Source organism: Carettochelys insculpta, chromosome 1, assembly GCF_033958435.1.
Source record: "Carettochelys insculpta isolate YL-2023 chromosome 1, ASM3395843v1, whole genome shotgun sequence".
NCBI classification, from domain to species: Eukaryota; Metazoa; Chordata; order Testudines; family Carettochelyidae; genus Carettochelys; species Carettochelys insculpta.
The window spans coordinates 175568546-175583221 of record NC_134137.1 but is presented as its reverse complement, the minus strand read 5'-3'; the positions used below and the strand labels follow the sequence as shown (position 1 = coordinate 175583221).

The 14676-nt window shown below is 40.9% G+C and overlaps 1 protein-coding gene across 6 annotated transcripts in view; it reads right to left on the bottom strand.

Moving 5' to 3' along the window:
- The window catches only part of BRWD1 (bromodomain and WD repeat domain containing 1), a 134192-nt gene that overhangs the window by 99300 nt on the left and 20216 nt on the right, over window positions 1-14676 (bottom strand). For all 6 annotated transcript variants that reach the window (XM_074995962.1, XM_074995969.1, XM_074995980.1 and 3 more), the window contains 6 exons: window positions 12964-13004; window positions 9748-9846; window positions 7159-7309; window positions 6452-6586; window positions 3977-4105; window positions 2825-3050 (listed from right to left, as the gene is read on the bottom strand). In XM_074995962.1, the coding sequence (XP_074852063.1) occupies window positions 2825-3050; window positions 3977-4105; window positions 6452-6586; window positions 7159-7309; window positions 9748-9846; window positions 12964-13004 (781 nt within the window). The remainder of the gene's footprint in view (window positions 1-2824; window positions 3051-3976; window positions 4106-6451; window positions 6587-7158; window positions 7310-9747; window positions 9847-12963; window positions 13005-14676) is intronic.

The window sequence follows — 14676 nt, the reverse complement described above, 5'->3', positions numbered from 1 at the left end:
CCTGATTTTCTGATCAGTGAAAAGAGTCCCATCCAGGAGCTTTTTGTACAGTCCTGAATTTCGGAATATGCACGCGTCGTGAACACTCCCTGACCAGCCAACATTGATGTCAATAAAACGATCTTTGGCTACGTCTACACGTGCACGCTACTTCGAAGTAGCTTATTTCGATGTTGCGACATCGAAATAGACTATTTCGATGAATAATGTCTACACGTCCTCCAGGGCCGGCAACGTCGATGTTCAACTTCGACGTTGCGCAGCCCGACATCGAAATAGGCGCAGCGAGGGAACGTCTACACGCCAAAGTAGCACACATCGAAATAAGGGAGCCAGGCACAGCTGCAGACAGGGTCACGGGGCGGACTCAACAGCAAGTCGCTCCCTTAAAGGGCCCCTCCCAGACACGCTTTCATTAAACAGTGCAAGATACACAGAGCCAACAACTAGTTGCAGACCCTGTATATGCAGCACGGACCCCCAGCTGCAGCAGCAGCAGCCAGAAGCCCTGGGCTAAGGGCTGCTGCCCACGGTGACCACAGAGCCCCACAAGGGCTGGAGAGAGAGTATCTCTCAACCCCCCAGCTGATGGCCACCATGGAGGACCCCGCTATTTCGATGTTGCGGGACGCGGATCGTCTACACGTCCCTACTTCGATGTTGAACGTCGAAGTAGGGCGCTATTCCCATCCCCTCATGGGGTTAGCGACTTCGACGTCTCGCCGCCTAACGTCGATTTCAACTTCGAAATAGCGCCCAACACGTGTAGACGTGACGGGCGCTATTTCGAAGTTACTGCCGCTACTTCAAAGTAGCGTGCACGTGTAGACGCAGCTTTTGTGATATACCAACCTCTGCATAGCTATGGAGATGTACCCCTTTTTGATCAATATACTCCAAGGCCAGGTGGGATGGGGCCGTGATGGGGATGCAAGTGCCATCTATTGCCCCACCACAGTTTGCTGCCCCGGGCTTTCCTAGGCCATCCACTACGGCCTGTACATCTCCCATTGTCACAGCCTCCAGAAGGAGATGCCAACAGATTGCATGAGCAACCTCCATCACCACGGACTCCACTGTAGATCTGCCCACCCCAAACTGATTTGCCACTGACTGGTAACTGTTGGGGGTTGCAAACTGCCACAGTGCAATTGCCACTCACTTCTGTACCATTAAAGCCTGCCTCATTTTGGCGTTGCTGTGCTTCAGGCTGGGCACCAGCGAATCAAAATGTTCCATAAAGGTGGACTTGCACATGTAAAAGTTCTGAACCTACTGCTAGTCGTCCCAGTACTCCAAAATGATGGGATCCCACCAGTGTGTGCTGGTCTCTTAAATACAAAAATGCTGCTCCACTGTCATCAATTCATTCGTGACAGCCACCAGCTCTGTGTTCTTGGATGGCAGTTGGCTCAATTGCTGTTCCAAAACACCATCCTCATCATCACCATCAGCAGCACCAATAGGATAGACAAGCAACAATGAGCTTTGGGATTGAATGACAAATTGCATGACAGCTGCTGTGGTTGCCAAAATGATGTCTGGTATGAGCTGTAGTGTTCGTAGATCCATGCTTGCACTGGAATGCTGCAGCAGGGAATGGCAAAATCTCCAGTTCTTTTCTTTTGCACGGTTAGCGATGCACTGAATTCTGGGACAGTGCTTGGAATTCTGAGATCCCAACATGAAACACTCAAAAGCAACTGGGGCTCAGGCACTGTGGGATTGGTTCCTACAATGCAGTGTTCACACTGTCGAACTTGCATGAGGCAATGGGAACATAAAGATTCAACACTGAGAAAAGGTGGGCCGAATTTCAAGAAGGTTTGTGGACACTTTATTCGAATTCATAATATCGAGATTAAGTATTCAAATTTATTATATATTGATTTTAACTAGTAGCATAGATGCAGCCTAAGATAATCAACTATAAGACAACAGAAGGAAGAAATCTTTTGTTCAAAGGAATTAATTCCTTTTCAGTGTGAGCTAAACCACTACTCTCAGTAGCTGTGATTTTAACCTCTTTGTAAACCAGCAACTAGAAGTTGAAACTATGTCACATACACTTGGACAATAACATAACCAATAGATATTTGTGGTACAAGATAGTTACAATTCCATTAAAACTCAACTATATAAATTTAAGGTAACATACACCAATCTTTTCCTGTTCAAAAGGATTGTAATGGTTCTAAAGTCCAGTCAAAACAGGCTACAGCTACACTACAGACTTATTTCAAAATAAGGTTACGTCTACACTAGAAGCATCTGTCTACAGAAGTTACTGTCCGAAGAGATGTCCAACAAAATTTCTGTTGACAGACTGTTTTGTCAACAGAAAGTGTCGACAAACACCCATGTAGACGCTTTGGGGGCTCTTTTGTCAACAGAGTGAATCCAAAGATCAACCCACTTTTTTGTATAGACACATTGTGTGTGTAGAGGCTCCACGAGTTTTGTCAACAAAACCCCCGTTTTATGTACAAAACTCTCTAGTGTAGACATAGCCTATGATATTTCAAAACAGCTATTTCGAAAGAGCATTTCCAGGCACTGAGCTCTTTTGAAATATTGCCACTGGGCACCATGACAGCTATTTCAAGTCTTCAAAGCGCATATTTTGAAATAGGCGCTATTCCTCCAGCAGTGAAGGTTACCGATTTCAAAATAACACATGCTATTTCAAATTTATTTAGAAATAGCATATGCGCAGTGAAGACAGTAGCAAAATTATTTTGAAATAACAGCTGTTATCTCAAAATATCTCTATAGCGTAGACATAGCCAGATACAGCTCCTGAAGTTATAATTACTGTTCTTACTTGTTGCTATATATCCCAGTTGAGGAATCAAATGTTCATCTGCACAATTCTCTCTTCCTGGTACTAATCTCTGGTATTTTGTTGGATGAGGGTTTCCATCTACATCTACTAAGAATGGAGGTGGCATCAGATGAGGAGCCTGTTGAGTCTGTTCATCTAGGACATAATTGTTAGAGTCTCGAATCAATGGTCGGTAGTCAGTGTGGAAGAACATCTGATCAGGAATCTGAAAAGAAACGAAGCTTGCATATTGTCAACTTGAAAAGAGGGTATGTTACAGAAACTACATGCAGAACAAAATTGTACTAAGTTTACCTCCTATTGCAAAAAATAGGAGAGATCAAGTTCTCAAAAGTTAAAAAGCCACAAATACCTTATCTTATCCTAGATGCGTGTTGCTTTGAGGATATCATATCACTCACAGAAGTAAGGAACTCCGATAGACAAGCACTTAAAAGTGTTCATTACCTTGGTCTTTGAGAGGCTAATATATTGAAAGTTCTGTAATCCTTTAGTAAATAAAATTGCTTTTCTACCTTACTATAAAACAGCATTTCAAATTTCTGTTTTTCATTTAACATGTACCAAACATTTACTGCGTTTCCATCAAAACATATAATTCAACAACGGTTAAGCTACAAATTTGCTATGGGATCTCAAAGTCAGGCCGGGCTCTTTTGTCATCAAGAGACAGCACCAGACGTAAAAATTCTGCCATCAAAATTGAGATTTCAGCTACATTCATGCAATTGTATTGAAGCAAAGTGGGGTTACAAAAGCATCAAAGAGGTCATAGCCAGATATTTTATTACTGATATTGACAAGCTAGAAGGAATGAACCACTTTCACTTTTTGATCCCAAGTTGAATACATAGGCTATTTAGGAAAAAACGCAAATGATAAATATGCAACTAGAGTTGTTGTTTTTACAGAATTTCTGCTTGCCTTTTCTTTTTCTTTTCTTTTCTTTTTTTTTTTTTTGGGGGGGGGGGAGGCACTTGAGAAAAAAACTGCTTATTAAGCAAAGCAAAAAAACCCAAAAAGTCAAAATAGGAAATGGCTATATCCAAGTATGCAGTACGTTTTTCACACGAATTCATCCATTCCTCTAGTTATTATAAAAAGCTAGTGTAAACTGAAAGCTAAACTGACCTTTTCATAAGGCTTGTTACAACCAAAACCAAATATCAACAGATGCCCATGAGAATCTGTACAGGCAAAATGTTGTCCATCTGATGAAAACTTGCAGTCAAAAACAGCGCCATGTCCTTGCCCTTCAATCTAGATTGAAGAAATGAACTCAAGGTAAGTTGTCTTATTTTTTTGGAACAAGCAACATTGTATAGCCCTATCCAAACTTCACCTACCAGAAACTCCCTGCTATTTAAAGCAAGGTCAAGATTCCTCTACTACACATTAGTGAATTTTTTTTTGTTACTTTCAGTTAATTTAATGCACTCCTTGACACAATAATTAGGACTACAACCCTACAATTGGATCTACACTGAGACACCTTCAAAACATATGGAGTCTCTCTGAAGTCAGCTTGACTTTGAAACAAGCAGAAACATTCACTAATGCAAATCTGATTACGGACTTGGGATCCATTCAGAAATGGACCCCCACAGACTGAATTTTTAATCGTATTAGAATTTTAGCAATTCATCCTAGATCTCTATCATATGTAAATATTTAGATACATAAAAATCATATTTAGATTACAAAAATCAAGAGTCTATTGTCAGCTATTTAAGTACCGGTTTAGATAGATCAAAATTTTGATATTCATGGTTGTGGTGTAATTTGAACTGGAGGTTGAACCTCTCTAGTCCTGCACCATAAGGACCTGACTGGTGCCAAAACAAGAGAGTATGCAGAACCACAGGAGGCTAATATTGTCTAGCAGCATTACTAACACTGTCACTGCTTACTGGGCTCTTGGAAAACATTTAGTGGGAAGTTACGGCTAACTATACGCACAGAATGAGAGCCATGACTGGTGGCTGTAAACAAACTTTACGGAACCATGGGAAGCTTGGCCACACCCATTAGTAGTCCTCTGACTGAATAAAATGTCCGATTACAGATGTTATCAGACGAGAGTGACGAACGAGAGAGATTCAACCTGTACAGCAACTCATTTAAATAAGCAGCACTCTTTAAAAGGCAGTTAATGTTATTACTTCCCAGAATGAGCCTTGAGGTGACGTATAAATTTAACAAGAGCCTAAAAGGTACAAGCTTCAAAGTAGGGTCAAATTACACTCATTCCTCGCTATACAAGCACAATTCGTTCCCAAATTTCTGCTCGTAGGTGAAAACTCATAAGAGCGACACTAAATTCCCATTAAAATACATGTAAAAGTCTCTAATTTGTTCCAAGGGCTTGTAAGTTGACATAAACCAGTTGAGTTTAAGGTACTTTTCTGATGTATCTGAGTAGTCTGGCACTAGAAGTAGGATGTAGTGTATGCATATAGAGCAGGGATTTCCAAAACACGGGTCCCATTAGATTTGTTAAAGGTTGCCAGCTGAGCAGTTTCCAGCTGCATGCGGCTGTTAAAGAAGCCATTTGCAGTGTCTTAATACCGCTGCCTCAGGCAGATGTCTATCAATAACGATAACTGCTGGAGATGGCAGCTATTTCTATCACTAGAGATCGCAATTACCTTATGCCGAGGTGCTGAAACCTTAACACTTGAGTTAATTGCTGGGAACAGGAAGGCTGGGGGAGCCACCCAGCCTAGCAGCCCCAGTGAAGAGGCTGCATGAGAAGGAGGAGTGTCTAAGGCTGGAGCTGTTGAGGGATGCGGGGGCAGGGGGGTCTAAGACGGGGGGAAATTTGGGGCTGCTGGGGGGTTGTAAGGCTGGGGGTGGTTTGTGGCTGCTGGCGGGGGGGGGGCGGGGCGGGCGCGTGTGTCTAAGGCCAGAGAAGGTTTGAGGCTGCTGGGCGGGCTTAACGCTGGAGGCAGTTAAAAATCTGGCTGCGGGGCGGGGCGGGGCGTGTATGTGTGTGTGTGTGTGTGTGACAAAATACAGTAAGCCCTGGAGTTACCCAGGGGTTGTTCCTGCAACCCCAGAATAACTCAAGTTTTCCTGCAGGGGGAATGGAACCAGGAACCACCAGGGCTGGTCAATTTCCTGGCTCCCAGAGTGGCAGGACCTGGGAACCAGGGGCAGGCTGGTTCCAGTCCCCCCATGGCTTGCAGGGCCAGGAATCTGATCAGCTCATGGCTGGTCAGTTTCACATTCCCACCACTGCAGGGGAGGGAACCAGGCTAAAAGCCTTCTCCCTCTTTTTCCCCCAGCCAAAGGGCTGTCAGACAGCTGCATGTCTGAGGGAAGGAAGGGAGAAGCCTCCAGCTATGGGTCTCCCCGCCCCCCAGCCAGGGATCCTGCTCATAGAGGCAGGGGAAGTTCACTCATATAGTGAATAAAAGGTAGGTATATATGTTCCTCATTTTAGTGAGTACTCATAAGTACAGTACTCATTAAACGAGGGATGAGTATACCATTGTAGAAGACAAAAAAACAGGATGCGTGGGAGAGAAGATGCTGGGATCACAAGAGGTTGTATACACTGCATATGCTGAAAAAGGAAGAAGAATGTACAATAATTGATATTACCATGTTAAAATAATGCTTCGTTTTGATGCCTTTTGTAATATCCCATATAAAAATATTGCCATCATGGCCTGCAGATAACATAATCCTTGAATCAAAAGGGTGGGTCTCCAACACAAACACTTCATCCGTATGTCCCTATTTTAATGTGGAAAAACAGACACACAAAAAAATCACAAGTTTACAATTAATACGTTAGAAAATTCTGAATTTATGCATCCACTGCTATTCCTCCCTAACCTTTGACTAAGGTTCTCAGACCCTTAGGACTGCCTCCAGAAATCTGAGAATGTTTGCCAGCACCACATTCATGCAATTTTGAAAGCATCAATGAACAGCATAGATGGGGGCAAGAGTCAGGGCACCTTGTAACAAATTTTTGGAACTACATCTTTATCTGAATTAAATATAAAGGCAGCAAAATACCTACTTAATTTTAAAATGTAGGATTTTATATTTATTGTCAGAAAAGCTCATGCTTTTCCCTATTCACAAAGAAGACAGGTTCCATGTTATTTTGCTTTGTAAACTCTGGATTTTTTTTTGTTTGGGTTTTTTGGTTTGTTTTTATATAAAAACACTATACATACAATATATTCAGACACAAGCTTCCATGACAAATAATATTTAATGACCAACACACAAATGCCCCTTTAATACTAACAAAGAAAGTCCACGTATTTTGAAAAACAGGGAAGATGACTACATACCACCATATCATGAAGCAATTGTCCAGTATAAGAATTCCAAACTTTTAGTAGATGATTATTCACAGCAGTAACAACAAAACTATCATTTTGATTCCAAGCTATCATTGTTACTTTTGGCTTCATAAATTTGTCTTCCTCTGAAGAAGAGCCACTATTGAAAAAGAGAATAGTGTCAGTGTAAGAATAATTTTAAAGTGTTCATTTCAACACACAAAAAAATTGAACCCTTTTATGTCGTCAAAAATCTGACATACTAAACTAAGGATTAAACCCTAGTCTTAACACGTCCACTATGTTGACCTGTCTGTAATAAGCTGACCTCAGAATCTGCTGACTTCTTGAACCTTTCAATCTCTGTTTTCATGCTTTTAGAAGTTTCACTTTAAACCACAAAACTGCATGAAAAACAAGCTTTTTTTTTCTTTTTAATTTAATGGAAATTTACCACTAATATATTTTAGGCTCAAAGGCGGTTGTCTACACTTATATTCTTCTTTCAAAAGGTATGCAAATGAGGGGAAATGAAAATGCAAATGAGGTGCAGATTTCCATATCTGGCACCTCATTTGCATGTTTTTATTTCAAAATGGCTTCTTTCAAAAGAAGAAAACCAGTGTAGACACTGCTCTTTTGAAACTAAACCCTGTCTTCGAAAGAATCCTTCTTCTCATAAAAAAGGGAAGAAAGATTCTTTCAAAGATGGGGTTTATGTTCGAAAGAGCAGGGTCTACACTGGTTTTCCTCTTTTGAAAGAGGCTATTTTGAAATAATATACAAATGAGGTGCCAGATATGGAAATCTGCACCTCATTTGCATTTTCATTTCCCCTCATTTGCATACCTTTTGAAAGAGGAATGCAAGTGTAGACACAGTCAGAGTGTTAGTCAATCCCCTGAAGAAAAAATTCTTTAAAACAAAAACCCATCAAATGGTGCAGTAATGCTCAGATAGCCAATTTTGTTTTTGTTTTTTTTTTTAAATTGTTAAACTTCTTGAGAAGGGAATATTTCTATAAGTCATCACAGAATAGTTGAGTAAGAAACCTACTAGAATACTGAAATTAAGAATCACAGTGAGCTAGGACATCTGCAACCAAGCACCTGAGAGTCTTGATCTGTCCAGAGGTCTGATTATAAATTAGTCTCTTCTCCTTTAAAGAAAAAGGTTGTTGAATCCACTTTGTGTGTCCTAATTCACAGTCCCTACACATGCACATCAAAAAGTTGCAGAAATCAGCCATAACAATAAAGCAGATTCAATTAACTGAAAAACCTGTAACTGTTCTTCTTCAAGATGTGTTAGGCCTGACCATTCCAGTATGATGTGTACACATATATGCACACACACATACACTTTTCCCTAGCAGCACCCATCAGGTCAGCTGTAGCACCTCTGTGACAACATCTCCCCAACACCACAAACATGTCCCTACCGATCTGCACCCCGCTCAGTCCCTTCTTGCTGCAAAGTCCGATAGAGGGGAGAAGAGTGCCTGGAATGAACAGGAACAGCACATCTTGAAGAACATTAGTTACAGGTGCATAAGCATTTCTTCTTTGAGTGCTTGTTCCTGTGCTTTCTAATATGCAACCACTCTCTTAATTCTAGGCTTAAATCCCAGGCAAACTAAGAAACTGTCTGGGAGATAGCTTTCTCCCAGACACTTCAGAATGCAGGAAGCCCCAGCAGGGAGTCCTGAACACTGCTTGAAGCCTTGGGGGTGCTGCATGCCCCAAAAGCATGAAACAAAAGTGGAGGGGAGAACACCCCCTCTCCCCACTGCTGACTAAAGCTGGAGTGGGGAGAACAATAAAACTAATCTACACCACAAAAGGTGATCTAGGGAAAAAAACCAGATACTTAGGAAGCAAGACCCAAGCTCCAACAACCATCAGAGCAGAAAGGAGGAACCGAGAGCTTGAAATGCTGGGGAGACATGGCTGCAGGGGACACGACAGCTGACCCAAGGGACTCTGCTAGGGAAAGTCTTTGGATGCTCATGTATGCGGGCACACACACAATACTGGAATGGACACAAACAAGCTCTTGAAAAGAATGTAGGCCTCTGAAGAAGGAATGGAAAAGCACTGCTAACATTTTTAATATATGTTTTATTTCAGAAGGTGCACAGAATGACCTCCATCTTTTTAAATAAAGACCATATGAAATTAAGATTTCCTCTAATTAGAAGCATGTTTGTATTTTTGGAATTTACATTATGAAATGCTGGGAGCAATCTATGATACCATAATCTACCAATGAAAACTAGAGAGCACTTTTGGAAAAAGTTCAATGTGCTATGCCACTTAAAGCCAATCATATTATGATAGTTACAATTTATCGTAGGCAGACAGTTTCTGAATTGCTAGAAAGAGATAAGATGCAACAGCCTTCAGGAAAGAAAGGCCATTTTTCTTCTGAAGAAAAAAATGGGTATTGTACAAAAGAGAAAAAGTCTTCAATACACTAACATGACCTCATTTACATTAGGAGGGGCAGATTTTAGATTCAATTCAAAGCAGGTAAGGTAAATCTTTCAAAGTACCTGACTTCCCACAAACACACATACATAGAAGACACACAGCCTACCCTGGTAATCTATCAGCCATATCCAACAAGATGCTCCTCCATTCTGCTTGCTGGAAACGCCAGATATGGGCTGTTCCATCTCTGCTGCCACTTATGAACCTTGAAAAAAATTGCAGAAGATATTATCTAGTACATCACAGTAGTTATCCAGTTTTTGCGCTTAAAAATATAGGTTGCACCTCTAAAAACTGTTACTCTCTGGTCCAGCAGTATCTGTGGTCTAGAGGGGAACCTCAGGGCAGGGGGGCCATGGGCAACATTATCAACAGCCCAGCTGGGAGCAGTGTGGGACTGGGGCCAGAGCCCTGCGGCAGAAGCCAGTGTCTGGATGCTCCCAGATGCAGCAGCATAGCCAGGTCATGGGGGAATGTGGGAGACGTGGGGGGTACCTGCTAGGAAAGTACCCTGTCAGCAGCAGGCTGTGGGCTTGCAGGGCTGTGGCAGGGGACCTCCCCCGATCTGTCAAATTTTATTGTTCAGGACGGATCAGGTCTCTAGTGCCAGACCAGGGAGGTCCAACTTGTATATCCATCCAGAGTTTTAGGGGCATTAAACATAAGGATAAGTAAAGCCTAAAAATATGGAACAGTAACCAAAACACATCTTCCAATCCAGGCTTAGACCCTCCATCAACCCCAATTTAGACTTCTGCCCCAAAAAAGCCTAAAGGAAAAAGATGAACTTTCCAGTGAGCGTATCTTTTGCTGATAGTACCCCACAGCCTATACCCAGCCTTAGAGAACCTTGTGGGCATTATGATGATCTACTATATATTTTAAGAGTTTGTCTGTATCATCACAAACTCCTCCAAAACAGTTAACTCAGAGCAATGTAATGGTTCTGTTGCTCCAGGAAAATGGGATGAGCCTGGAATGGGATTGCTGCTTACAAAATCAAACAGAAAAGAGACAATTACCAAAGTACGTACAGTCCTCAGTATTGACATAACTGAACAAATGTTGAAAGAGTATGAATCAAATAGATCTAGAAAAATGGTATTAACATGGAACAGGATTGCTTCTCAATAAAGCACACAGCGGAGAAATAAAATGGAGAAATTTGGATTAGTGCTCTGTTTTGGCACAACTAAATCAATGTTTAACATTTGAAAACTAGAAGAAAATGTTATTGGAAACAAAACTCACAATAGCTCTGTTTTGTTAAAACAGGCTATGTCTACACAACCTCCTCCCCCTTCGAAAGACATTTCAGGATATGCCAATGGGGTGCTGCAACGAATATGCAGTGCCTCATTAGCCTCTTCCTTTCAAAAGCAGGGGGGAGCCGCAAGTGTAGACACAGCCAGTGAGTGATCAGAGTTTATGGGGATGAAGAAAATATACTTGATGGAATTCCCATTTAAAAAAAATACTTAAAAACAAAAAATAACCCCTTTTTAAAGAAACGCAAAATAAATATTAACTTTATAAAAAACACTAAGAAAAGCACGTACGTTTTCCTTTTCTTTTCCACAAAAATCAAAGAACTGAAGCTGTGCCAGGTAACTGCTACTACTAAATAGTTTCTTCCTACCATCGGTTGAACCTCTCTGGTCCAGCACACTCTCTTCCAGTAACATCCATAATCCAGCATGACTTTAGCTCGCAGGACTATCACTTACCATGGGTATGGCCAAGTTTCCCGTGGTCCTGTAAAGTTTGTTCACAGCCACTAGTCCTGGCTCTCAGTGTTCTGTGCTGTTTAGCTATAATTTACCCCAACTGTCTTTTAAGAGCCCAGTAGCAGTGGAAGTGTTGATAATGCTGCTAAACATTACTGACCTATGGTTCAGCAAATTCTCTGATTCAGCTCCGGCAACTACGCCTTTAAAAAATTAACCTGGCATACAAAAGTCAGGTCAGGACCTGAGGGTGCCAGACTAGAAAGGTTCAACATGTACTTCCCTCCCTGAAGCCTCAGACCCAAAAGGCAGGCTACTCCTACTGGATGCAAAGCCGCAGAATTTCTAGAATTGGATGTAGAAAGGAGAGTGGAGGGGAAGGGAATACTGAATCTGAGAAGCAGGCTAAGTGCAGAGCATGACCTGCTAAACTGAATTATGCATATGGAAATGGATGCTCAAATGCAAAGAAAGGGAGGTGCCTGTGATAGAACTGGACAAAGCAGGAGACAGCATATTTCTAACTGTGGGAAGAAAAGCAGAGGACACAGAAGTGTGTGTGAAGCAAGGAGGTTGAGGGGGAGATCCTGGCTGCAGTAAAGAAGGTTTCCGAGGACCTCTACCAGCAGAAACTAGCAAATCAAAGGTGTCTTCCCTTCACTGTTACATCAAACCCAATAAACAGGACCTCTCTGCCAAAAAGTCACCAGAGAACCAGCTAAACAAAATAAAGCAAAAATAAAACCCATATCTAAAAACAAAGAAAAGCTATGTTACAAAAAAATCCTGTGTATGTGACTGGAAACAGACCAATAGTTTTAATTCAGCCTGGGACAAGCCACACAGCTTCCTTTGCTAAAATGCATGTACGATTGCTTAGCAATATTTATGGGTGCGATTTTTGAAATTGCTCAGCGTTAATTGTGCTCCTATTTAAAAACAATGAGAATTTTACCACTGCTTTAAATGGAAGAAGCAGAATTAGGCCAATGCTTAGTGCTTTTGAAAAGCTCAACTGTAATTTTTATTAGAAATAGGACATATTCCCATGTAATTAAAAATCAGTTTATTCAAAAACTGGTATGTTAAAATTGTCACAAGGAATAAAAGCACAGAGCTGAAGCTAGAGTGAACACTACACTCTAGAGAAATTAAAATCTTTCAAATCATAGCTATACAGGTAGAACCTCTCTAATCCCACACTCTCGGGGCTTAAACAGTGTTGAACAAGAGAATTTGCTGAACAATGGGAGGTCAATATTGTTTAGCAGCATTACTAACACTTCCACCATCTAGTGGGCTCTTAGAATACATCTGGGGTAAATTACAGCTAAACAGCACAGAACACAGAGTCAGGGCTGCTGACTGTAAACAAACTTTATGGGATCCAAGGAAACTTGGCAACACTCATGGTAAGTAGTCATCTGGCTAACTAAAATCATGTCAGATTATGGATGTTATAGCACGTCAGAATTCCTGACTAGAAAGGTTCAATCTGTACAAGTTTTTTTTTTCCACTTGGGCAGTACAGATAAGTATGACAGTAGGTATTTTAATGTAAAATAATTTAAAGTATTTGGAGTCATGCAACATACCTATCACCGCTGTTTGAAAACTGAATGCTGTCAACTTTGTCCTACAAACAAAAATAAGTGTTTAAGGTTAAAAGTTATATTATTTTTATTGAGAACTTAAGGCCTTTTTTTTCTTTTAAGAAAAAGGTACATAAACTTCTTTAAAAAACAGATATACTTACTTAGAAAAAATATTAGCCAACTCCCAGAAACTGTGATCTCTTCTGCAACATAGCGCAGAAAACTGTTCCATTTCAGAACAATTTTGATTAAATAGTTTCACACTTCAGAATTTTTATCCTAACTTGTATATAATTTCAAGGTAACCAGATCCCTACACAATGAATTTGCAAATATGCTAAAGTTAAATTTTAATTGTAACTTCTCAAAGATAGTACATTTTGTAACTAAGCTTGCTAGCATGCTTGTTTGTAATGAATGTATGAAATGTTACAGACCCAGGATATAAGCAGAACCTCACATTAGAAACTAGGCCTTTAAAAATTAACCTGGCATAAGAAGTGGTTTCTTCTCCTCCACCTAAATATGGAATCTCCTTCACAAACCACACCCTGGACACTCATACCCTGGCCTGTACAAATGGTAAAAGTAAGGTACACTAAAAAGCAACTTGAGAGTTCTGGAAACAGGATTTTTCTACTCTCTGCAAGTGAATATACCATTTTCTAACATGACAAGTTGTCTGCTTTTATAAGTGACATGTAGAGGTTTCTTAAACATATTTAACAGTTTTCTCTCTCAAGGTTCTGTGCAGTGCTAAAAGGTGTCTTACTTCATAGAATACATACAAAAAAAATCTAAAAACTCAAAACCTATTTTATCAATCATGTTACACATTGTATACTACACCTTCATGTGTTCAGGTTTATTGGTAACATAACCAAGTGACATAACCACACCAAACTCAGACTGATACAATCTTTGTCGGATAGACAAGACCCTACCAAATTCATGGTCCTACGACGATGAAATTCACCAACATAAATTTAAAGTTGTTTATGTTATGATTTCAGATACTTAAATCTGAAATTTCATGCTGTTGTATTTTTAGGGGTCCTGACCCAAAAAAGGAGTTGTGGAGGGATTGCAGTATTGCTACCATTCAGTGCTGTGCAGCCAGAGAATGCAGCTTCTGGCTGGGAGCCCAGCTCTGAAGACAGAGCCACTGCTACACACAGCATGAAAAGGTAACATGGTACTATATTGCCAGGCTTATTTCTCCACTGCAGCTGGCAAGGTACTGCCTTCAGAGCTGAACACCTAGCCTACAGCTTACAGCTGCCCAACTCTGAAGGCAGCACAGAACTAAGGGTGGCAATACCACAATCCACCGCACGCTAAAGTAACTTTGCAACCTTCCCCCGGTCCCTTTTGGGTCAGGATCCCCAGCTGGAGAAACAGTGGTCTTCGTCCTTTGAAATCGTAGCATACAAAAGACAAGATTCCATGACCTGTGCTGCATTTTTCCTGTCTATGAATTTGGTGGGATCCTACCTGTGGAATTACATATTACCTGCCCCATCACCCCACCCTCATTCTTTTTCTGCATAATATACATATATACCCACCAACACTAAAAAACAGAATAATATACAAATTCAGATGTAAGCATGCTTGCTAGTCTCAACTCCTCTAATGCTTTTTCACCCGTAACAGAGAGTAGATATCTGGTTCCCATAGGAGATGAGCAATAAACGAGAGGCATACTAAACT